The sequence below is a fragment of the Bidens hawaiensis genome, unplaced genomic scaffold (assembly GCF_021521415.1).
Source record: "Bidens hawaiensis isolate Kalapana, Puna unplaced genomic scaffold, B.hawaiensis_p1.1 tig00025168_1, whole genome shotgun sequence".
Lineage (NCBI taxonomy): Eukaryota > Viridiplantae > Streptophyta > Magnoliopsida > Asterales > Asteraceae > Bidens > Bidens hawaiensis.
In genome coordinates, this window is record NW_027505051.1 from 156,155 (window position 1) to 182,202 (window position 26,048).

The following is a 26,048-nucleotide window of genomic DNA, read 5'->3' on the forward strand; positions in this document are numbered from 1 at the left end:
CCGCTTGTGTGACGTACCGCTCGCCATCGTCACACCATTGTACGTGTTGTCTACTCCGACGTGCCCGTTGGAAGTCCGAAACAAACCAGCAGTTCATCTCGGTTCAAGGTAATATTACATGCGGGTTTAATTCAACGGTCAACTAAGAGTCATAAACCTGTAAAAAAAAAATCGAATTATGTGTGGTGTCGTAGTTCCTCTTAGAAGGCTGCTGGTAAAATATTAGGTCACTGCATAAAAGAAGAATATTATTATACAATCAAAAATATGAACAATTGTTTTTTTTCAAAACTTACAGTAACTTCTTTTATTAATATATATGTTGTTAAGTAGTATATATATAATCAAACTGTATTATATGATTATAAATTGTTCATTCTATAATTAGCTAAACGAGTATTGCTTTATAATCGTTGCAGAAAAGAATTTTTCTTTTGGTATAATAAGACACCTGGGCACAAGTCTTTTATCGTATATAAATATTAATCAAATCACCAAATATTAAATAGTATCTGAACACCAAAATATAATTGAAGTTACAGTAATAATATAATAATAATAATTGTAGGTTCTCGCGATGTTTAATCAAGCTTAAGTTTCATTACGGTTATTGTTGTTTCGCTTATAAGGTACGGTTTCTTGTTTTGTTTACTCTTAGTATTAATTATATTCCGTTACTTCGTAGTACGGTTTCCGTCTTTGTTTCCTCATAGTATAAATTCAAATCCGTTACTTTGTAATGCGGACTTTCGGTATTTTATATTTTAGCACCTCCAAGTTGTCTCTATCGATACAACCCATTTGGTCTTTGGACAGTTATACGTCGTCAACATTTTATTTAGTTTTGTTCAGCTATTTAATTTGGTTATTAGTTTTGGTTAGAGAGATTTGTAGCATGCAATAGATTTTATAAACTCGTACTCATTAGTGCATGTTCCTATGGATAATAATATGAATTTCTGTTAATATGTTATATGCTAGGCGGTTATATTGCCTTTCAGGTTTAGTATTCTGTTACCCGAGCAACACACTTTTCGTGACAGTGTGTTTTAAAAGTTCACGGCGTCTCTAACTAGTACTTTGGTAGTACTTTGGCCGTTTAGGGGCGTATGGATCGATCCTAGTTCAGTTATATGTTACACGTTATATGTCACACGTTACATGTTATAAGTTATATGTTATATGTTTCGGCTCTGGGTACTCCTTTAATACGCGACTTATTTTAGTAACATCACTTTTCGTGTAAGTCAGTCATCGTTATATGTTTAGTAATACGTTCAGTATCGGTTTTTTTTTCTGGTATTATATTGTCATATGTAATATCAAATTCCGGTATTCGTACTTATTTTGATTAAGATAGATTTTGTTATTATTTTGCTTAAGTTTATTCACTATTGTTCTTTTCGTTACTGCGCAATTTTTGGCTCCGCCGTATTTTCTTGTTTGTGTGTGTCTTATTGTTTGACAGTCGGGAAATCAGGGAAATCAGGGATGAGAGTAAAAATGAAGTTCAAGAATAAAGACTTTGTCTATTTTCTTTTATTTTAACATTTAATAAATGAGACTTAGGATTTCTTTCAGTTCGATTTAACTCGTTGTTTGTCCTTTGATTCTATTTCTTTCTTTTAAATGGATTGCGTTTGGTTTATGATATCTGTAATGGTGACACGTCAGCCTGTTCCGGGTTGGGGTGTTACAAGCACAGTCGGGTACCGAGCTCTGTACCAAGCTCATCCCTAGTCCAAAGGGGCAAAATCCCTGGCTGGGGTCAAGTTGATATATACTGCTTCATTAAAATCGTATTAGAAATTTAATTTATATTAAATTTCATAAGTATTTTGTGTTACACAAAACAAGAGTGCATGCTGAGCAATTTGAATTTCAAATGCATGATAACTGCCAAAAACAGTTATCTGACCATAATCCTAATAACCAGCGCTTGATCATATGAGGATTCTGTGTTGCTTGATGCAAGTGGCTTGAATTGCCATTGGTGACAACCCTTCAAATAAAGATAGTAAAAGGTTAATTTTTGTTGATACATTATTAGTCGTTTCGTTCTTTGTTTATCAAGTTTTGTAATATATATAATGTATAGTGGTTAGTTTTGCAATTAACGCAAAGTACATTCGTTATGGATTGTATAGCGAATGAATTGCTTTGACTGCATTCGCTAGGGGATGTTAACGAATGAGAGGATAACGTATAATGCCATTTGCTAGGGGAATGTCTAGCGAATGCGTCGCGAATGCTATGAGACATCGTCTCCTATATAAACCCCTTTATCTATTTTCTAATTAACGGTTCTGAATTATTAGTAAATCTCCCCAGTTACTCTGTCAAAATTTCCTCTTTAACACACACAGCAACACATAGTGATACCTAATCAATTAATAATCAATCATATCAATATACTTGATCAAACAGTAACAAATCATGATGATCAATCACATGATTTCTCAAGTTTCGTTATTATTTGAAAGAGAGAAATTATGTTTTTCTCATAGTTAGAGAATGTTGTCGTTTATGAAACAAATTATTTTTTTTAGTGTTATTATTTTTTCAGTGTATTCTTTTCCTTACAAATACGTTTTCTTTTTCATTACTACACTTCATAAAATATGAATTCAGTGAACCTTGAAAGTTGAAAGTCATAGGCTCACTCAACACCGAAGATACAACTTATGTTCGATGCAATTTGCAAAACGTACATAATATCTTGTCATTTTCCTTCTTCATATAATTATACGACTGTCTTACATTTTGTTTAGTAACAATTGACTATTCACTTCATAAAGTACACAAAGATTTTTTTTAAATGACCAACGAATTGCCATTTTTTCTTCTTCATATAACTATACGACTATCTTACACTTTGTTCGGTAACAATTGACTATTCACTTCATAAAGTACACAAAAACAACTAACGAATCCTTCAAATGGGCTGTTGGCTAAATTCACCACATCGGGATACACTCGTCTTTCGATCCGGGAAAAACCCTCATCTAAGGCCAACGCCCGTGAGCACTCGCTCGAAGACACGACAATGCGGTGAGATAAAACCCGTTCAGTTTAAAGATCCAACTAGTGAAAACCACATACTTACCTAATCTCATATCTATCACCTTGATACATCTTAAACTAAATGATAACGACTGAAATTAAACATAAATTACATGAAATACAAGGTGTCTCCTTAACACCACACAAAGATTAATTTCATTTTTTATATTATATAAATCAAACATATATTTCACATGCACAGAATCCGTGACAATTATTCAAGATACCCTTGGCCTTGACTAATGACTATAATCTCACTTTACCCCCATCGATATCACAACACAACACAACACAACACAACACAATCTAAATTCTATTTTTCCCCCTTTTATCCAAAACCAAAACCCTAGTTCATCTTCCTTCAAAACCCCCAACAAATTCCCGATCAAAGTTTCAATCTTTCCTCAATAATCTCCAAAACCCAGTAATCTTTAGCAAAACCCACCAACAATATCCTAAAAAAATGGCAGGAAACGGTGCCGATTTACCAGACGATCTGCGCTGCAAAAGACACGACGGCCGGCAATGGCGGTGCCGGCGGCCTGCGGCGCCGGGCCGGACTCTCTGCGAAGCGCATTGTCTTCAAGGCCGTCTCCGTCAAACCAATCAACCGGTGCCGGAGAGTTTAAAGCTCGACAGACGTAATAATAATAATAATCGCAAAGTACAACAAAACCCTAGTGACAAAATTAGGGTTAATCACAAAAGGAGGAAAACCAAAATTCAAAATGAAAGTCATTCAAGTCATTCGATTGGTTCAAATTTGTCTCGAAAACGGCGTAAACGAGACGTAAAGGAAGGTAATTTGAAGTCATCAGTGGATATTTCGGAGGATCTTGATGATGCTTTAAAGAAGATGAATTTGAAAAAGGGGGATTTGCAGTTGGATTTGATTCAAGGGTATTTGAATCGGCAAATCGAGAAGAAAAGGGGGAACGAGTCGCCGAAAGAAGATATTGTTAAAGAGTTGAAGTATGGGAGGTTGGAAATTTCACAAGGTTCACCTTCATCACCACCTGTTACTGTCAATAATGTTAAAGTTGGGGCTTCGGGCTCCACTTCGTGTTCGGTGCATACAAGGCTTTTTAGATCGAAGAACATTGACCGGGTTCCTATTGCCACAATGCAGGTTGTTTTTAATAACATAATTTTATCAGTTTCATATTAATTGTTATAATTATGCTTGTTTGTAAGTTATAACCTTGATTTTTAGAAGTTTAGGCCCCACAAGGCTATAGGGTCCTAACCACAATGCTTTTCGTACGCGAGGCGCAATTTAATTTATATAATTTGTTTATCTATCTCTTATGTTTTTAGCATGATCTACCCAGTATTTGAATTTAAACTTTTTTATATGTATATTATTTAGTTACTTTTATCACAATTTTATATATAATATTGATTATTATATTAATGTATGTTTAAAATATTAAATAAAAAATTTATAAATAATAGGCTTGTTTACACTCACAAGCCAGCTCGAGCTCGATGAGTGAAGCTTCGGCTCGTTTACTAAACAGCCTTTTTTTAACCTCAAGCTCTTTTAAGCTAGGCTTGATTCGAGTTTTTAGCGAGCAACTCATGTGCGACTTGGCTTGTTTACACCCCTACACATGCCTTTAGTGTGCTTTTTAATACCAAGGTTATAACACCAATTTCTTTCTTTCGTTCTTTTTTTTAATGAACGGCTACAATGCGGGATGTTGTTATTAACATAATTGTAAATGATTTATGTTCTTTTATAAGTTATAACCTAAATTTCATTCAAAATGTTTTATTGTTTTTATTTTATTGGTGTTTTTATTTGCTAAGGAGATTTGAAGCGTTTTTGTTGTTGTTGTATAGATTTTACCAGATATTAAAGCTGCTGTGAAAGCCGCAACAAAGAAGTGCCATTGGTGTCGGATGTGTAGCTATCGCGTTCTTGTCAAATGCTTGAATTGCAAAAAACACTTTTTTTGTGAAGACTGTATCCGCGCGAGGTTTGTTTATATATATATATAATATGTATGTATGTATGTATGGGCTAAGTATAAAATGAAAACCCACTTGAGTTGTGAAAACTCTAGAAACTCATTCTGAACCACATGTTTTTAATTAATGTTTAAATCTTGTGGTCCACAATTAAAGTGAATAAAAAATGTAAATATAAATATAACTTTTTCTCTCTCCTGAAAACATATATAAAAATTAGTAAAAAATGTTAAAAAATAGCAAAACATTTTTTTTTGATGTTTCGATGTTTTGTATTAAATGTTACAACATATATTACATGTAACAAAAAAAAAACGATGTTACATAGGGTTTTCGCGGGTTTTCACAACTCAAGTGGGTTTTCATTTTAACCTTACCCTGTATGTATAGGACCAGGATCATTTCAAAACTTCCAAATATTTTAAGAACTTAAGGAACTTTTAGCAACTAATCATTTTTTATGTTTATCTTTTATATTAAATATTATTTTAGGGTAGCTTTGTCTTTTTATTACATGTACTTTTATGATTTTACAAATATGTAAATTAGTTATTACACATCTGTAAACATCTGATTACATGTTATAAATGACAAAACTACACTTTGTGAGTGTGTATATATATGCATATATAAAACATGCCATTCTAAAAAAGGATAAATAAATAATTACAAAGTCTGGTTATTTGAATAAAATCAGGTCTCATGATAAGGCGGAAGTCAAGAAACAGTGCCCTGTTTGCAGTGGAGCGTGCAGCTGTAGTGTTTGTGAACCCGAAAAGTCAAAAGAAGTCAAAACCAAGGTTTGATTGGGACCCACTTATGACATGTCAACGTTGTTTTGTACATACTAATAGAGTAATAACCAGTCCACTTTTGTTGCATTCCAGGATCTTGTTGTTTACAGTGACGAGGGGAAATTTGACAAAAGTCAACAACTTTTATACATGATTCATTTGCTCCTTCCATTAATTGAACAAATAAATCAAGAAAAATACATTGAGATGGATATCGAAGCTAAAATCAAAGGTAGATGATCCTTTTCCTTTTCCCATCTTTATAATTAGTGATCGAAAACAACAGTTGCATTTTTTTTTTTTGTGAAAACTTTAGGAAAAGACCACACCGAGCTACAAATTCATGAGGCTATCGGCTCTTTAAAGCAGCAATGTTGGTATGTTACCTAATGATCTTTTTACCCTTTCTCTGTTATCAATTAATAGGGGTGCAAACACTTAGCTCATTTTGATTTACGAAAGCTTGAGCTTGGTTCGGCTTGTTTCGAGTTCTTTTTCTAAAGCTTGAGCTCGGCTTGGTTATTATTTATTAATAAATCTATATACTTTTTTATTATTTTTAATTATAGGTTTTATACATATCATAATGCATATTATTTAGGTATGCTATATTTTTTTATATAATACATATTATTATATCAAAATACATTCAACACAATAAATAAAAGTTATATGAATAATAGGCTTGTGTAAACTTGCGAGCTAGCTTGAGCTAGATAAGTGAATCTCGGGCTTGTTTGCTAAACAAGGTTTTTTTAAGGCTTGGGCTCGCTTAAGCTCGTCTTTGTTTGAGCTTTTGACGAGCCGATCTCGAATAGGTCATGAGTTGTTGGCTCGTTTACACCCGTATCAATTAGCTAAAACCCAATAGGTTGAAATGACCACTTTTATTTTTACAAGATTGTTTTCAAGGTTTGATTAAGGCCAAATGTTGGAATCATTAAACATTTTTATTTTTTGCAGTGGTTTTTGCAAAGCTTTCATTGTGGGTGTTTACCGAAGCTGTGAAAGCTGTTCTTACATTCTTTGTTTATCTTGTTGTCGGGAATTTCGTGAGGGACACTTACACAGGGGCTTTAAGGATCTTAAAAATATAACCACTGATATATTATGGAAGTGGAAAACTAGTGTAGACGGAAGTATAGAATGCCCACCAAAGAATTTAGGTGGTTGTGGTGACGGCAGTCTCGGTTTAGTTTGTCACCCACCTTTCAATTCGACAAAAGATCTTGAAAAACGTGCAAAAGAAACCGTTTGCAATAGCAAGTTCACAACTATATTCGATCTTGATTCTTTATATTGCACATTGTGTGACGAAAATGACAAAATTGATGGTGAAAGTGAAATCCTGACTAACAAGACTTTGCGTTTCTCAACAAAAGAAGATCTCGGTGACAAAAATGTTGAACATTTCACAAAACATTGGGTCAAATGTCAACCTTTGATTATTCAAGATGTGATCAAGAGTGATGTAGAGTTGAGTTGGGATCCTATTTTCATGTTCTTCATGTATCTTGATAGAAGTGTGAAATCAAGAAACAATAAAGAAACAAAATTGAAAAATTTTTCGGATTGGTTTGATGTGCAAACGGGTAGGCAACAGATATTTATGGGCGGGAAAACACACGCGAACGTGCGGAATGAGAAGTTGAAGTTTCAAGTTTGCTTATCTTCTAGAATCTTCCAAGAACATTTTCCAAGTCATTATGATGCTGTGATGCATGCTCTACCACTTCAAGAGTATACTAATCCATTAACGGGCATTCTAAATTTGGCGGCTAACGTGCCACTCGAAAGTCAAAACGTTGACTTGGGTCCTTTTGTTTGCCTCTCGTATGGTAGACCTGAAGATCTTATCGAGGGTGAATTTTTAACGAAGTTATGCTATCATGCGTATGATATGGTATGTATTTAAATTCTAAATGCTCCAACATAATTAGGTAAAATAAATCATGATAATTTACTTTTGTGTAACTGCTTTTGTTATTGGTTGGTATGAAACTAGTTACTTGATACAGGTTAATATTCTTGTGCACGCCACTGAACTTCTGATTTCTGAAAAGAAGCTCAATAAAGTAAAGATCTTGTTGAAGAAATATAGTTCACAAGATCATAACGAGTCTTCGAGGAAGAATAAAAATAAAAACATAATTGATGACGCGTGTGGGAAATCATCGTTTAGTAGCGAAGTAACTCAACAATCGGAGTTGGAGGATAACACAAATGAAGAACTGACTCAAACTCCCAATGATGATGGCCCGTGTGTGTTTTCCGACGATGATTCGAGCAATTGTGATTCGGATGAAGATTTATGTGATGACGAGGATGAAAGTTGTTCTAGCGGTAATGAAGGGAAGGTTGTTGATACTTGTGGGGCCCAATGGGATGTTTTTCGTAGAGAAGACGTGGACAAACTTGTTGAGTTTCTTAGAAAGTATTCCAACCAGCTTAATTCATCGTGTTGCTCTCCCCTAAAGGTATCATTTTAATTAATAAAACGCAATTCTGGTGGTGTTTGGATGTGTCTTTAAAGTGATTTTGACTTGAAGCATCAAAATCAAAGTCAGTTAATGAGGTAATTGTGTTTTTAAAGCGCTCAGCACACGCAAAGAGTACTTTTACAACCTTTTTAAATGTTAAGGAAAAAATTTAAAATTGAGGCAAATCAAACATATAAATCCTGATTGCTATTTAGGTTTGTTTTTTTTTTCCAGTTTCACTAAAATTGAACAATCATGAAACCTATTAGTAACCTTGGTCCTTGATTACTATTTATTATTTCATGAAATATTTTTCTTCACGATTAACTCAAGTTAACTGGGAAAAAAAGCTATCACTTATTAGTAACTAAGATGCTTTCATTTGCCTTACTTGATTTAAAAAAGATTAAATGTTTATAAATAGTTTCATTGGATTGGATAGCTTGATTGACTATAAAGGTACAAAAAAATAGTGACTTTAATTACAAATGGTTGTTTGGTTTTGACTGAGTATTCGAAATCACATAACCACTTTCAAGACATGCATCCAAACACCCTATAATCAGTTTATACTTGCATCCAAACACTCCCCGGAATAAATTATCAAGTATCAAAGTGATTACTTAACATTGTAACATAGGTTGTTCATCCGATTCTTGATGAGAGCTTTTATTTGAATGCTTTTCATAAAAGGTGTCTTAAGGAAGAATTTGGTAAGAATTATTATCCTTGCACATTATTACGAAGTAGTTTCTAGAAGGTTTTTTGAATTCGGGTTAGTTTTTATTTCCGTAATTATATTATAATTAGCATTATTAACCAGATGTGGAACCATGGACATTCGAGCAACATATTGGTGAAGCTGTTATTATTCCGGCTGGATGTCCCTGTCAAGTAAAGAAAAGCAAGGTAGAATATATTTCTTTTATTGCTTTATTGCCACTAAAAAGTTATGAAGATTATAAGTATCCTATCAACATTTTTAAATGTAAGCAAATTGTTGAATCACATAGCTACTATGGTTATTATTATATTTTTTTAATTTTGATTATTTGTTTTCTAAGCGAAAGGGTAAAAAAGTAAGTAATATATTATCTATATGATTATTTTTAATTATTAAGGGGTAGTTTAGTCATTTAACACCCTTTTAACAGAAAAGTTAACGCCAGTTAGTCAAAAGAACGTAAGTTGTTACAGCTTTTCAAATAAAGTAGCATATATCTTATTTTTTAAATCGTTTGATTTTAAATAAACAATGCCTTTTGTAGGCCTGTAAACGAACCAGGTTCAGTGAACAATTCATGAACTGTTCAGTGGAAGTTCGTTTATTTAATGAATGAACATGAACCAAAATATTTTGCTCATCTAGTTAAACGAACGAATATGAACATGTCTCGTTTGTTCATTTAGATTTTTTAATGTTCGTTATTTACATTCATTTATGCTCGTTTGGTTAGGTTTGTTTAAGATCGTTCTTTTACTGAAAATTATGAAGATTATACAACAATTGTGGATGTAACCAAATTGTTGAATCTCATAAATACTATGCTTTTAAGATTTTCATTTAATTACGACTATTATTGTGTATGCAGTCATGTGTTAATGTGGTCTTTGAATCCATATCGCCCGAAAGTGCATCCGTGTGCTTAAAGTTGAGTGATGAAATCTGTCAACTTCCAGTAACTCACAAAGCAAAAGGAAAAATGATAGATGTAAATATTTTAACACTTTAGTTTAAAGTTATTTCTCCATATTTTGAGTGTTATATTAATTTCTTGAACGGTTTCAGGTCAAGAAAATGGCTATACATAGTGTTAATGCTGCGGTTGAAGAAATTCACAAGGTTTCACAAGTAAAGTAAGAGTCTTTGGGTAAATATATATCTTATTTAAGAAAAAAAACTATTCTTTGTGACGGGTTTTTGTGACTGATATAATCTTGGTTATATGTCTTTTTAGAGGAAAAAACCGACTTTTGTTTATGAATAAAGATTGGATGTGGCAATATTGACCCGTTTAGTTAGTGGATCATCTTGGATTATTTTTTATTGTCAACATGTCAAATGGGTACATTTTAAAATTAAATTAAAAACGAGACGGTTTTAGATCATTACTATGCGCGGGGTTTTAAAAGGTGGACAAAATGCATCAGTATTTAGTATTACCCTTTTTGATCCGTTAAATACAACTGTTCACTGTCATCTTTTGCTAAGTTAAAGGAACCAATCAAAAGTCACCCAAACTGTATTTATTCATTTTGGAAGTTAATCCTGAAATGGGTCATAAAGAAAGTTGAAGGGGTTAAAGTGTTAAGTTTATTATTTATTCTTTGAAAGTTTTAGGTTTATCGGGTTATTAGTTTGATTATTCTGCATGTTAATTTGAAAATCTAGAAGTTAGGAGTTTGAATTCGAGTGTGTTTAGGTTAAATAAGGTTATGTGGGTTGAGGTCTTATTGTGTCTGCAAGTTTCTTTTTGATTAATAAAAAGTATTGAACAAAGAGTTCGTTCATATCTAGGCTCACGATCTCTTAAATCAGTTTTTTAAAAAGTATTAATTTGTGTATGAAATTCCCAAAGAAAAAAATAAGAAAGACAAAATGTTGGCAGGTTATTTTTCTGTTATAGTTAAAACTAAATATATTGTTCTCTTATAAAGACCCTTTTAATTATTCAGTTACCTGGGAGTTTCAAATTAATGTTGGACTGTGTCCTTTTTTTTTTTGGTTTTAATTTCAGAATCAGTGACAAAGTTGAGTAGAGAGTAGAGACCAAGAGTTGCAAGTGAACATTACCTGGCTTATGATCAAATTACGTCACATGAAACAGGTTCTTTTTTAGCCCTTTGAGGAATTATTTAAAAAAGTTTAAAAAAAAATCTATAGATATATTCAATGTTTGTGTTCTGGCGTGAAATCAACTTACTTTTTCTGCTGAGACAAACATGGAATCCAGAACATAAAATGTGGCATTTAATGCTTTATGTTTTATATGGAAAACCATTTTTTGCAGTTAAACTAATTATTGCAGTTTTAAGTAAAGTAGTAATCATTTTTGAGTGTTTAGTTAAACTGGTTGGATTATAAGATTATCTGTGTCAAAATAGTCAGACTTTCATAATCTGGGTAGGTAATAGATGTAATAAAGTTTGATTCTTTAATAGATTCTGATTCTATAAGTCAGCAATACTTGATTCTGTTTATTAAGGTGTCAAAATGGGATAAATGTAGCTATCCAATTATCCAAACACCCGAATAATGTCACACAGCCATTATTTGGATCCTTGGTTAAATAATATCTAAATTAGATTACTATTGTAGGTGTTGTGATCCCTTCTTGATTTCACATTGATGTTTGAGGATTTTGAATCGGAATTAAATGAAGTTGGTGATCAGCAGGTATTCTTTCTGTTCTTTGACTTTGAAAGTTAAACTGGTATTTACTTTGATCGCAAACTCTTGTCGGTTTCTTTTTTGACTTTGACCAGTTTTTGGATTTGCATTCTTGAAACAAATTTGCTAATTATTCAATAATTAGATTTTTACTAGCTGGTAGCTACAACAAAAACTTCTTATTTAAGGGCAGAACTTACATATACAGCAATTACAAGTCATACGGGCCGCATACATTTTTTTTTAAATATTGATATTGTTATTGCAGGTAATAAAGTCTACAAGTTCTTGTTTCTATATGACTCTCATTTGCAACTTTGATCACAACCAAAAAGAAAACATGGGATTATAATCAACCACAAGATAACTCTTGAAGAAAACCAGCTTAACCGCTTCAAAATCTCTGTTTTTATCTTCAGTGTACAGTTCTGACTTAGGATCTTTAAAACTAACATACTTGCTGCACTAGTTTAACCATTTTGTTCTTTCTTGGTCTGTTTTTAGCTTCAACGTGTCTGGTAAGAATGGTTTTAGATTTTAATCACATTTGTTGTTCGTTTTTCTGCCCTTTGTGATCGTTAAATAGGTTATGGTATTGTTAGTGAACTCGGGGTTAAACGGTTACTCTTATAATGAGAATATTTTAATTTTGGATTAAAGTTTTATTTTAGATATGTAAATTTTGTCAAAGTCAGATTCTTTAAACTTTTAGAGATTCTTGCATGATGTATAGCTTCCGGCATCTATATATATATTCTTGCATGTGTAACTTCCTGCAGCTGTGTCATTTAAAATCGTAGATATTTAGGTAGTACAATCGCAAATGGGAGCTGCAATCTTAGGCTCCGGCTTAGGGTTTCACACACCCAACGAATGACCATATGAACCCATTTTTTGCATACAATTCTCAACGTTTTCAGCAAACCCGTTTAATAGTATTAACTGTATATATTCTTCAGTTTACATGAACGAACACATTCATAGATACAATATATTACTCATAATCACTCTATTAACCAATTTATTAATCCCGCTATCTATTATTTGCCCTAAAGCACATGTCCATAAATCTCCACATGCACATAACTTAACATACATAATTCAAGCTGGCCCTACACACATAATCAACCATCTTAATCCCACAAACTCGATTAATTGTCATTTTAAAGTGTCTTACTTTTATGCTTAATTAAAACATCCCAAGGTATCGAAAACTAGACATTTAGTTTCTTAGCATTCTTGTCCATGTTAAATCTTTTCAAATATTTATAATCTTAGTCCCACCATCGACCCAACCACCTGTGCACTAGGCCCAATGTGAGTCGGATCGCTTAGCCGGCCCATGCTATGCATGAATCATGATCAGCTCCAAAAACACTCAAAAACATTAAAATAAAGGGCATGAAACTCATATTTACGTAATTAACTAGCTTTTTAACTGCTTGTCCGGTCAAAACCACCTGAACTTAACTAGCTTTTTAAGCGCTTGTTGGGCCAAAACTACCCGAGCTGTAGCACTGCCACCACCATAGCTTAACTGATACACGACCCGAACACAAGTCCTGGGTAGCAATTTCTTTTATCTATATCAATTTATATCCTTTGATCTAAAACTCCCCACAAGACGACTTTTAAGACCAACCTATATACATGTGTTAAAGCATTCAAACCGTCGGAAGTGACTTAAATGTCTCCTCTTTCCCCAAGACAACTTACTACTGCAGCAATCAAATCAGAAGTGACTTAGATTTGATTCATTTCAGTTTTCAACTAGCAATAAAAAATGAACTGGTATCGGTTTTGATCCATCGCACAACCCGTTTATACAAGAGAACATGAACAAACAAAAGATATCGTTTGTGTAATATCTGTCACTAACATTGTGCTTTCATGAACTTTTTAGGACCATTGCCAAAATTTTCTTTCAAAAATTGTTTGATCACCGCATGATTGTGGCAAGATTAAACAAATCAAGACACTTTAGACACTATAAACACTCGGTTTTACAAAATCTTTTACTACTTTAGGGAGCCATTAACCCTTCTATTGTGTAAGTTAATGACTTTGCCCAATCTTCTTTGAGTAACAACGTTTGTAGTGTATGCATCACATCATAATCTGGATCCAGTTTCCTTTGCCAACCCTGCAATAAATACAACACCAAATCAAAAGCCATTTTTGAATATAATTTTTTTGACCAGGTTCAATTTTCATCAAGTTTTCAACTCTGTGATTTGACCCGTTTCCTTTTAAGCTATTTTTTTTAATAACATGACACAAATTCGGGGCTGTTCAAAAAGCTTGCAGTTAGCTCAGAAAAAGCTCGTTTGTAAACGAGCCGAGTCTGAGCCCAAGCTAGGGTTGGCTCAGCTTGTGGCTCACTCGACGGCTAGCTCGCTGGATTTGCTCGTTTAAATTAGACCCCAAATTTTAATATACATATAATAATAACATACAAAAATTGAGGAAAGAAAACAAAGATAATACATGTATCATTTGAATCCACCTTTCGATCTTTAATAAATAACAAACAAAAACAATACATATGCGTACGTTAAAAAAATTAAGTTTTGTCTTCTATATATCAGTATGTGTAGGAGAAATTTAAAGAGCTGCCTCGCTTCTTATTTAATGATGAGCCATGAGTTGGCTCAAGCTTCTTTCAAGATGAGCTCGAGTTCGACTTTTCAGCTCGATAAAATAAACTAGCCAAACCGAGCTGGCTAGTTTAAATTCAAGCTCGAGCCCGAGTCCAAGCTGGCTCAGCTCGTTTAAAGCCCTAACCCAAATCAACCAATTCATAAAGAAAACTTGTCAAAATTGACACAAATCTCGCAAGGAAAAACCATGCTTTTGCATAACACACCAAACTTCCATCCTATTTCTTACCTTTTGCATTTAAAATTAAAATAATGATAAAAATATTAATAACAACATACCTCGAGAACCAAAGTCGTAACCATCACGGTACACACATTTCCATCCACATTGACCCGATGGCGCCTCACTTGCTCTAGCAACTGATGCATCGCATCAGCTGGGTGAACAAGATCGCCTTCAGGAGTACCCCAAAAGTCAAACGCTTCTGTTACTTCCTATTAACACAAAACATCCAAATTAACAACATTTACTAGCAACTAAAACAAAAAAAAATACAAATTACATTACATTTAGATACAATTACTTAGATGGTCTCTGTGGTTCCATATTGCAAGTTGGGTCCTTAAGTTTGATATTAAACTTATGGTCCCAACTATTTCAAAAGTGTAGCACGGATGGTCCTAGGAATTAAATGAACTTTAGTTTTTCTAGTTAAGTGCATGTGAAATGACTAAAATGCCCTTTCTGCTGGAAGACAGAATAAAAAGATGAGGGACCCACCTCTTTTTTTTGTCTTTCAGCAGTAAGGGTATTTTAGTCATTTCACATGCACTTAACTGAAAACTAACGTCCATCCATTCCAAGGGCCATCCGTGTTGCACTTTCGAAATAGTTGAGACCATACGTGTAATTTTTCAAACTTAAGGACCAAACTTGCTGTATGGACATACCACAAGGACCATCCGAGTAACTCTTACCTTTATAAAGGCTCGAGGGTTAGGACAGTTTTGTTGCTTCGATAGCCTTAATGTGCATTTTGCTACAGTAGCACCGTCTCTACGAGCAACCGCCTTGAAAAATTCTAACAAATTAATTCTGTCATTCTTTGAAAGCTCAGCTGTCATGCCTACATCAAGAAATACAACATGTGGCTTTGATTTAAAGATTCCTTTACGCGATGATTTGTTTTGTACGAGGATGTTTCCGGGATGCATGTAGGCATGAATGAAGTTGTCAACCTGAAACAAGACAAATTATTTTGAATGAAGTTAATAATCAATGCGTTAATATGATTACAAAAACCATAATATGGAGGTTGCATGCATTAAAATATATTTTGGGGGCTTTCAACCTATTTGACTCGCTCCCCTTTAGCAGATTATTTTGAGTTGGCCCATTTAAACCGTTAGATAAAAACATGAACCCAATTGACCAATTCATAAAAGTTACCAACTTTACAAATTATCATAACTAGGGGTGTAAACGTGCCACACTGTTCGTTAGCTGCTCGAAATCAGCTTGTTAAAAGCTCCAGTCGCACCGAGCTTACATGAGCTCAAGCCCGAGTCAAAAAATAAGCCTGATTAATAAGCAAGCCCAAGCCCGAGATTCAATTAGCGCGCTCAAGCTGGTTCGCGAGCCTAAACATGCCTATTATTTATATAACTTTTATATTTATGTGATCATTATTATTACATATATAATTATGATAAAATAATTAAAAAAAACATATACTGTGTCATATATAAATTTTTAATTGTAAATATATACATAATATGTAATTAAAAATGTATATAAATTAACTAATAACTAATAAACGAGCGTAAAAATAAGCTTGTTTTGATAAACAAGCCCGAGCTTCAGTTATCATGTTCAAGCTGGATGGCGAGCCTAAATGAGCTAATTATTGGTAGAAGTTTCAAGTTTAATAATAATAATAATAATAATAATAATAATAATAATAATAATAATAATAATAATAATAATAATAATAATAATAATTGTTATTGTATAAAATAAGGATAGAATAACTAAAAGACATATATTATGCTATATACAAAACTGTAATTTAAATGGTATATAAACTAAATAATAACTAATGAATGAGCCGAGATCACGCTTGAAAAACAACTCACGATCTCAGCTCGAAACAAAACGAGCTCGAGAGGTGAGCTCGGGCTTGGTTCGGCTCGTTTATGATTAATAACCATGCAAACAAAGAAGTGAAAGCATCAGAGCTAAAAAAATGTTACCAAAAGCATCTTCAAAAGCGCATGAGTTCCAATATGAGCAAGAGAACTCTTCAACCGTTCGTGTCCTTCAAGTTCATCAACATAATACGAAACACTCTCTCCTTGCTCAAACGTTTCCACCAAAACCGCAGGATGCACAAGCGGATACACCGGTTTCGGAAATGAAACATCTCTCCATCTTCTAAAATTGTAAATAAATCGACTCAAATGAGCCGCTTCACGAGCAAGATCCACTTGAGACATCATAAAAACAGCAAATTGTTGCACACTTTCATCCAATCTCAACCATTTCAAAGTAGGTATAAATCTTGAAACTTTTGCCACCACATTAATAATCTCAAAATCTCGTTTAATTGATTCACCAACTCCTGGATGTCTAACTTTAACTGCAACTACCAAAGGCTTAATCGCCTTCCCATGATACTTATATCTCAAAACCGCTCGATGAATTTGACCAATGCTTCCAGAAGCTAAGCTACCGGAACCTCTTCAAAATCATCAAAAATTTCAGATATTTTATGTCCAAACGCCTTCTCAACCATCTTTTTCGTGTAGGAAAAGCTATGCTCGGGTGCTTGTGTGTGAAGTTTAGAAAGCTCGGAGCACCAGTCCCGAGGAAAAAGGTCGGGCCTTGTTGCATCCCATTGACCCCATTTGATAAAAGCAGGACCCGCTATTTCTAACGTACGTCTTACAAGATGTAACCAGTGTTTTCTTGACGAGTGACCAAAATATTCTGCAAAAGGGGCGGTTGCTATAGTTGGCGAGAATAAGATTGCTAAATATATAGCTCGGGTTAATAATATTATTCCTTCAAATAGTGAAATAATTGATGATATCAAGAATGCGTGTCCATCTTCTGCGTGTGTATAAAGACTGTTTCTTGGTTGAAAAGATTCAAGATTTTGACTCGTTTGTGCAAATGCCGCATTCCCGACTACAAATGCATATACACCGGGTATAACTACATATGACCGGGTTACTGCCAAGCTAAATGCTTGAGAAATCTTACTGATGGAAGAATATGATTTCTCGGAAATTGTTTTCCAAGCAATTTGAGCATGATGTGTCACTCTGTCATTGGTTGGGATGATGGAATAATGCCTATTGATGGAATACAGACTGATTGTTCTATCATTTGATTGAATTCTATGATTGTTTGTACGAATCGACTGCGCAATTCGTTTAATGTCTCTGACCACCAGGATCCTATTAGGATAAAAATATCAGTTTTACCAAATATTAAACACTAGTGAATGATTTACATTATTAATACATTAGAACTGTGGGGTTGTGAATGGCTTTGTTTTGGCTCAAACCGAACCAAAAACTGAAATTTCCGTTTATGACAACTGTTCTATTTCGGTTTTTTCAGTTTTGCCATTTGGGCCGAAAAAATAAATTGGCATAAAATAATGAAATTTGAGCCAAAATCTTTTTGTTAACTAAAAATTATTTATTTGATCATTACACATTGGGGTTACACTCTTTGTTATTAACTTGTTGTTATTATAAGTTACTTAAATTCAAAACTAAAACCGAAGATCCATAATGGTTCATGCAAACCCCTATTAATCAATTTATGCACAGAAAAGATGTACAAATTGAAACCCACATCTTAATTACTGGATTTATTGTCAATCGAATCAACAAAATGATTGTATAACAAAACAAGAAATACAACAATTGGGGTAGAGAATAGAGTCATCGAAATAGAACCTTGACATGGTGACAATTTGGATTCCCGTTGATCATCCGATTCAAGATTTGTTCTTGTATATCGATTTCATTGCAACAATGGCGGATTTCGGATTTAAAATGAAAAAGATATCATTTGGAAATAGGTACAAGACTACATGGTTAGCCAAGGGTTGCAAATCCAAACATCGAAACTAAGACATAAATTGACTTAAAACCGAAAGCGGTTTAGGGGGGGTTTGGGAAGGAGCCTGATGGCTTATATTCTACAAGTTGATAATAAGTTGTTAAATCCATTATTCTTTAATTTGTTAGTAATAAGTTGCTTCAATAATTATTAATCCACCACCATTTGAAAGCAAATGTCACACCCCGACCAATGAAGGCGGAAACGTCGAGGCGCGACATGATTGCTCATTGCACAATGACACTATAAAGTTACAATATTTAAACAGCTTATTTAAATCCATATCATCATAAATAACACAACAATTGTTCATACAAAATGCCAAATAGATAGATAAACAAATAACTTGTTCTTTTATTTTCTAATATCCTAAAGCCAAGATAATAAGTTTCTTCAAGTAATCCAATCAAGCTAACATCAAACCTGTAACATTGCATAAAATAGAGTTTGTCAACACGAAGGTTGGTGAACAATTTTCATAGTTTTGGACAATAAGTATATAGTATGAAATCCACAACTAGTATATGAAAACAATAAATAATAGCAACAATTTAGATAATAAAACCGTCAATAAGAATACATTGACGACAATAATGAAATCGTCAATAAGAATACATTGACGACACCTTTCTATATGGGGATACCATATATACTCGGAATTAACGTATGATCATACTTTGATGAGGCTACCCGCCTTAGCATTCAAGAGGCTACCCGCCTTAGCATTCAAGAATTTGCACATAATCATGTAAAGCATATAACACCAAATCGAGCATTTATTTAAGTAAACATATACAATACGTGTTGTGGTTTAAGACTCAAGTATAAATCATTTGAATTTGAATAAGTATGCAATGCCACCCCCAAAATGAAAAATGGAAAACGGGGGATGAAAAAGTACTCACATTAACAAGTAACTTAAAAGATAATGTCGTGAATAATCGGAGAGATCGGTTTAACGAGCAAGACCTATATTAAACGGGTCTCGTGTTAGTAGGTAGTCTTGGAAGGGTTTAAAATAAAATACATGACAAATAAAGTAAATAAATAAAGTTTAGGATTTAAAATGTAAATATTTGAGAAATTAAAGAAACGAGTTTTGTAAAATAAGTTTACTCGAAACCGGGTCTCGGTATTCTATTCATTAGTTTTTTTCTTTTTTTACTCAACCTATGTTAAGTAATAATGTGGGTTAAAATGCGATATTGCAAAACCCTTGGTTATAAGAATACCAAAACGAGTGTTCGGGTTTGTCGGTTCGAGACTTGATAATTGACCAAGCTCACAGTTAACTTCCCAAAATAATAAATGTTATGAGATAACTCAATAAAATCAAAATAGACTTAACAAAGTATGTAGTTCTATTGTGAAGAACCTTAACGTTCGTTAAGCGAGTATACGACCTTATCGGTTCGAACTTGTTATAAGATCAAGTTGGTTACCGACATGCCAAGTATGTTTAGAAATTAACTAAAATTGATTTAAAATATAATCTTGAAGAAAATATGAGTTTTGGTGGCCAAAAACACACTTGTGTGTCTTAAGCGAGTGAACTCGGTTTAGTTCGATTTTTGGTTCGGTCCTTGACTCGGAATAAGACCGAGGATGGTTACCACATACCCAATTACCATGGAACTTGTAAAATAACTTATAAATAATAATACTCAAGTTTTACATTCAAAAAGTTAACAATAAAGCTTTTAAACAAAAGTTCGGTTTTTGGTTCGGTTCTCAACTCGGGATGAAACCGAGGCTAGTCACCATATACCCAATACCATGGAACTTGACAAATATGAACAATAAACTAAAATATGTAGAAGTTAAGCAAGTATAACAAGTTATATGGTTAGATTTGTTAAATATATAAACAAGGACTACAAAGTCCTCCATGTAACCTTGCCTTACTAGCCCGACATTTCAACCGGCCGAGACCGGAGAAATGAAAGACCGAAGGTAAACAAGGAGTGTATATTATATATATGTTGTAACATCAAGCTTTAAGTATTGAGAAGTTAGTTAAAATGAAAGATTAGCTTATGAAGAACAACCTTAGAATTCAAGAATTTGAGAGAGAAATGAAGAAATGAGCAAGCACAAATGAAGAAGATGGGTGTGTATATATAGGGTAAGTTGAATGGGTCTTTCATAAATGGTGTTTCATGAAAATGGGTTGGTTATAGACCTAAGAAAGCACAAACTACAAATGGGTCATTCAAGTCTCCATTTTGGTAGTTTTAGTCCCTGGAGTTCGTTTTGAGCGTTTTCGGGGAATTTTAAGAACCGAAAAGGGTGTTTTTTTATCCAACAACTATAAAACAAATATTTAACATACAATTCATCATTTTGATAATATCGAAAGGTTCGGGATACAAAACGGGTCGGGTTTACATTAAGAATACAAGTATAAAATAACTCGAAATTGACAAATGTCACAGTATCCCCTACTTTAGAAAATTTCGTCCCGAAATTAAGATGATGTAAATAAATATGGATATTTCTCCTTCATCGAGTCTTCTCGTTCCCATGTAAACTCCGCGCCACGCCGTGATTCCCATCGAACTTTAACTAACTTAATGCGACTTCGCTTGGTTTTCTTTTCATTGCGGTCCATGATTTCAACGGGTCGTTCAACCATAATCATTGATTCATTGACTTGTACTTCGTCGAGAGGTATATGGAGACTACCTTCGGCTAAGCACTTCTTGAGATTTGAAACATGAAAGGTCGGATGAACACCGGTGAGTTCTTCCGGTAGTTCGAGTCGGTAGGCTACTTTTCCGACTCGCTCAAGAATCTTGAATGGGCCTACGAAACGGGGAGCTAGTTTTCCTTTCTTTCCAAAACGAACAACTCCTTTCCAAGGGGATACCTTGAGAAGGACGAGATCGTCGACATTGAATTCGATCGGTTTTCGCCGTTTGTCGGCGTAGCTCTTTTGTCGACTTCTAGCGGCAAGTAGGTTCTTGCGAATTTGGTCGATACGGTCGGTGGCTTCTTGGACCATTTCGGGTCCGGTAATTTGAGCTTCACCGATTTCATTCCAACTAATCAGGGAACGACATTTGCGACCATAGAAAGCTTCGAAAGGAGGCATACCGATGCTAGAATGGAAACTGTTATTGTAAGAAAATTCAATGTAAGGAATGTGAGAATCCCAATTCCCACCGAAATCGAGTACACACGCTCGAAGCATGTCCTCAAATGTTTGAATCGTATGTTCGGATTGTCCATCCGTTTGAGGATGATAAGCGGTGCTAAGATCAAGACGAGTTCCCAAGGTTTATTGAAGTGATCGCCAAAAATGAGACGTGAATCGAGCATCGCGATCGGAGATGCTATGTCAAAGGTAAACCGTGGCGACACACGATTTCGCGAACGTAGATTTGGGCAAGTTGCTCAACGGAGTATTTTTCTCGAATAAAGTGAGCGGACTTGGTTAATCGGTCAATAATCACCCAAATGCTATCGTTGCCTTTTTGTGTAGTGGGTAGTTTCATTATAAAGTCCATAGCAATGTCTTCCCATTTCCATATGGGGATTGGTGGTTGCTCGAGTAACCCAAAGGGTTTTTGATGTTCGGCTTTTACTTTAGAGCAAGTAAGACATTTCGAAACGTACGTTGCTGCGTCTTTCTTCATACCCGGCCACCAAAAGGTAGAACAAAGATCGAAATACATTTTATCCGCACCGGGATGAACAGAATATCGTGACTTGTGAGCTTCGTCGAGTATGCAAGTACGAAGGTCATCGCGATTGGGAACCCATAAATGATTGAGATAATACAATAAGCCATCGGGTTTTGTTTCGAGTTGAAGCTCGGCTCCACATGACATTTCGTCGTACATGTTGCCTTCGTCAACGGAGGTACGTTGGGCTTGATAGATTTTGGCTTGGAGATCGGTTTGAACGGTGACGCTAAGAAGCAAGACGGATTTGACATTAACCTTTCGACTAAGGGCATCGACCACGACATTCGCTTTACCGGGATGGTAGCGAATTTCGCAATCGTAGTCACTAAGTAACTCAGCCCATCTTCGTTGTCTCATGTTGAGATCTTTTTGGTCAAAAATGTGTTGAAGGCTTTTGTGATCGGTAAAAACCACACATTTCGTTCCGTAAAGGTAATGTCTCCAAATTTTGAGTGCGAAAACGACGGCACCAAGTTCAAGATCGTGAGTCTTGTAGTTCTTCTCGTTGACCTTGAGTTGCCTTGAAGCATACGCGATAACTTGACCTCGTTGCATGAGAACGCAACCGAGACCTTGACAAGAAGCATCGCAATATACTACAAAGTCGTCGTTTCCATCGGGAAGGGTTAGAACGGGAGCATTGCAAAGCATGTGTTTAAGAGTATTAAATGCTTCTTCTTGTTTGGATCCCCATTCATAAGGCTGTCCTTTGTGAGTTAGGGAAGTGAGGGGTAAAGAGATCTTGGAAAAATTTTGGATGAAACGCCGATAATATCTGGCCAAACCGAGGAAAGATCGAATTTCCGTGGGTGTAGTCGGAGTCTTCCAATCTTTGACGGCTTTGATTTTTGCGGGATCAACATGAATACCCTTGTCGTTGACGATGTGTCCCAAAAATTGAACTTCCTCTAGCCAAAATTCACATTTTGAGAATTTGGCGTAAAGTCGTTTTTTTCTTAAGACTTCGAGAATGAAACGCAAGTGATGCTCATGCTCGGCTTTGGATTTAGAGAAGATGAGAATGTCATTAATACAGACAATAACGAATTTATCTAGAAACGGTTTGCAAACGCGGTTCATGAGATCCATAAATACTGCGGGTGCATTGGTTAAGCCGAAGAGCATGACCAAAAATTCGAAATGTCCATATCGAGTACGGAATGCGGTTTTTGGAATGTCTTCTTCGCGAACACGCAACTGATGATATCCCGATCGAAGATCGATTTTGGAGAAACACGTTGCGCCTTGGAGTTGATCGAAGAGGTCGTCGATTCGTGGCAAAGGATAACGATTTTTGATAGTAAGTTTATTGAGTTCACGATAATCGATGCACATGCGAAATGAGCCATCTTTCTTTTTCACAAAGAGGACGGGAGCGCCCCAAGGAGAGAAGCTTGGACGAATAAAGCCTTTGTCGGAAAGTTCTTCGAGTTGGTTTGATAACTCTTGCATTTCCGACGGGGCTAAACGAGCTAGGCCAAAATAAGCTTATTTTGTAAAAAAGAAAGTTATAAGCATGGTTAAACAAGCTAGGCCAAACACCCCCTAATAACTAGTAGGAGAAGACATATGAAATTAACGTGCTAATTGTGAGAATCAAGTAGGGTAATTATATACACACGTAGAGTAATTATATAATTAATCTACGATATAATTACATAATTACTCTATTTGTTATATAATTATCCTACTTGATTCTCACAGTTAGCACGTTAATTTCATTTGTATTTGATCCAAACCCATAATTAGTATTGAAGAAATCGGTTATTAACTGATTGTAACTGATGGTTAAGAACACGCTATACATTTTTTGAACTCTAACTGATTATTAAGTAGTTAACCATAACCGTGTAAATTTTTACTCTTTTGACTGTTTTCGAACGGTCGTATAGCTATTGGAAACTAGTTATTAAACATTTTAACCCGCCTAACTTAGTATAACGATCTTAGTGTCTTATGAATCATTAATGAATGCCAACGTTTTCAATCAATTTACTATTTAACAGGATTATGACAAAAAAAAAAACGAATTTCTAAAAAAAAATATCATATTAATGCATCGAGAATATCTCTAACATTACTTCTAGCCGTCTAGGTTTAGGATTTTTGTAGGAAATTTTAATCTTGATAGGTCAGGCGTATTGATTTTTTTTAACATTTGGCTTTAGGATTTTATAAGCAATCTTTTAATCTTAAAGACCGAAGTTGGGGTGAGGAGAGCGATGGACAAAGGTTGAAACAGCTAAAAGAAATTTTTAATACAAAATCGCATACTTTAAAAGACTAAGCCACTAAGGTATGCTACGTGTCGACAACTAATGCACATCATATATACTGTTTTGAAATAATATAATTTGTAAAATGGAACTTCTACATGTATTTAATTAGATACGGAGTTTAAGTATCTTTATTAAGAGAATTCTTAGTCTATCCCTTAAAAATCTGAGGGAATTTTATAAATTATAGGGTGAGGTTATGAGTAGATGTGAGTAGGGGAGAAAGAAAACGCAGTGATTTATATAAATTTAGAGAAACTTTGTTTGTCCTTACTTATTTTTAATATATGTTAAAAATGATTGTGAGTGAACGAGAATGAAAAAGTAATGATAAAACTATAAAATGAATATTATTTAATTGAACAGAAAAATAAATATAGTTGTTTTTAATGTAATTACAAAAATTGAAACGGAGATGAGCTAAGAGGTTACGTGAATATGAGATCACAGTTCACAAATACTGAGGCCCCTTTTTCTTGTTCTCACAAGAAAATTGCCCTATTACTCCATTGTCGAAATTGGGCCATCAAATCAAAAGCCCATAAATGGTAACTTTATAAATAGTCACGTACAAATACCTCTCTTCTTGACTTGTACATTGTTATTTTATTTATTTATTTCTATGTTAAGAGATACGTTTATATTGAACAAAAGAATCCAATTACAATAGAGAGTAAGCGAACAATAAGCTGCGCCGTCACGTCCTTTTGAATGACAAGCCCGTTCTACTGAAAACAAAGCTATAGTTCTTTGGCGTCAATAAGTTACTGTGCACGACCCGCTAAACTTTTTTCAGAAACGTAATGGTTTCGGGGGCAAGAGACCCAAATGTATCAAAGGCAAAAGGAATGAAGACATGATGATTCTCGGCACATGATTTCTCATGCTTAACAATTTTTCCTGATTTCACCTTCAGCACGGTCTACCTAGCAACAAACCCGGTGTCTCTAAGTCTGACAAGGAGGGATACTCCAGTAAGGTCTATACAAGCGTGCTCCCCTACCTATCCAAACACAAGAACGTATGCCGGCCGGAGAGTAGAACTCCCTTCAAGTGGATCTAACAGGAAATTCATAGGAGCTTCTTTTTTGCCAAAATCCCCGCTCGTTTTAACACATAAAAAAAAACATCTCTAACCAAATTATGTATATATTTACTTTATATTTAAGTATAATCATAGATTTTTTACGATGTAAAAACACAATTCAATATTTAGAAAGTAAAATAGATGTATACAAATAAAGTAGATAATTGAGCAACATTTACTATTAAAAGAAGCAAAAAGTTGATTTACTTTACTAGTTCATTATATATATATAATTCTTAAAATTGGTTTGTGAGGGCTTTTCACTATTCACTTCATTTGATGTTTTTAGAAATAGTAACATATGCTTTATCGTATGTACCCTGATACCTTAGTAAATTTAAATATAGTGGTGGGTCATGACGTTTATCCCTATTAGTCTTGTCAACTTGTGACCACACATCTCAGCTGATTAATCTACAAGCAAGATCAGCTTTTGGTTGTGGATTTAACATTCACATATGCTTTTATTGTTAACTTTTATATTTTACAATTCTCAAAGTTAGTATGTGAGGACTTTTCGTTATTACCGTGGATTAAATAAGAATTTTGATGTCAC

The 26,048-nt window shown here is 34.3% G+C and overlaps 1 protein-coding gene and 1 pseudogene across 2 annotated transcripts; one reads left to right on the plus strand and one right to left on the minus strand.

The window, feature by feature from the left end:
- Positions 1–3,526: 3,526 nt before the first annotated feature.
- On the plus strand, positions 3,527–11,141 carry LOC143610231 (lysine-specific demethylase JMJ28-like). The gene is made up of 12 exons (XM_077084764.1): positions 3,527–4,192; positions 4,909–5,045; positions 5,735–5,837; positions 5,925–6,063; positions 6,148–6,208; positions 6,795–7,734; positions 7,850–8,308; positions 8,952–9,024; positions 9,135–9,220; positions 9,904–10,023; positions 10,101–10,168; positions 11,050–11,141. Exons 1-12 carry the CDS (start codon positions 3,527–3,529, stop codon positions 11,069–11,071), a joined length of 2,874 nt encoding a protein of 957 aa, XP_076940879.1. The 3' UTR covers positions 11,072–11,141.
- A 2,550-nt stretch (positions 11,142–13,691) lies between these two features.
- On the minus strand, positions 13,692–18,282 carry LOC143610236 (uncharacterized; annotated as a pseudogene). Its single transcript, XR_013149556.1, has 5 exons — positions 18,275–18,282; positions 16,556–17,764; positions 15,281–15,541; positions 14,642–14,797; positions 13,692–13,845 (listed from the first exon to the last, which is right to left on the minus strand). The product of XR_013149556.1 is annotated as an uncharacterized LOC143610236 (transcript).
- Between the last annotated feature and the right edge of the window lie 7,766 nt (positions 18,283–26,048).

What these genes read in the sequence shown, in the direction of transcription:
- LOC143610231 (XM_077084764.1), top strand. Translation starts at nt 3,527, where the DNA reads ATGGCAGGAAACGGTGCCGATTTACCAGACGATCTGCGCTGCAAAAGA. An exon ending in CAAAAGAAGTCAAAACCAAG is followed by an intron (nt 5,838 to 5,924) that starts GTTTGATTGGGA and finishes GTTGCATTCCAG; the next exon opens with GATCTTGTTGTTTACAGTGA. An exon ending in CGTGTTGCTCTCCCCTAAAG is followed by an intron (nt 8,309 to 8,951) that starts GTATCATTTTAA and finishes ATTGTAACATAG; the next exon opens with GTTGTTCATCCGATTCTTGA.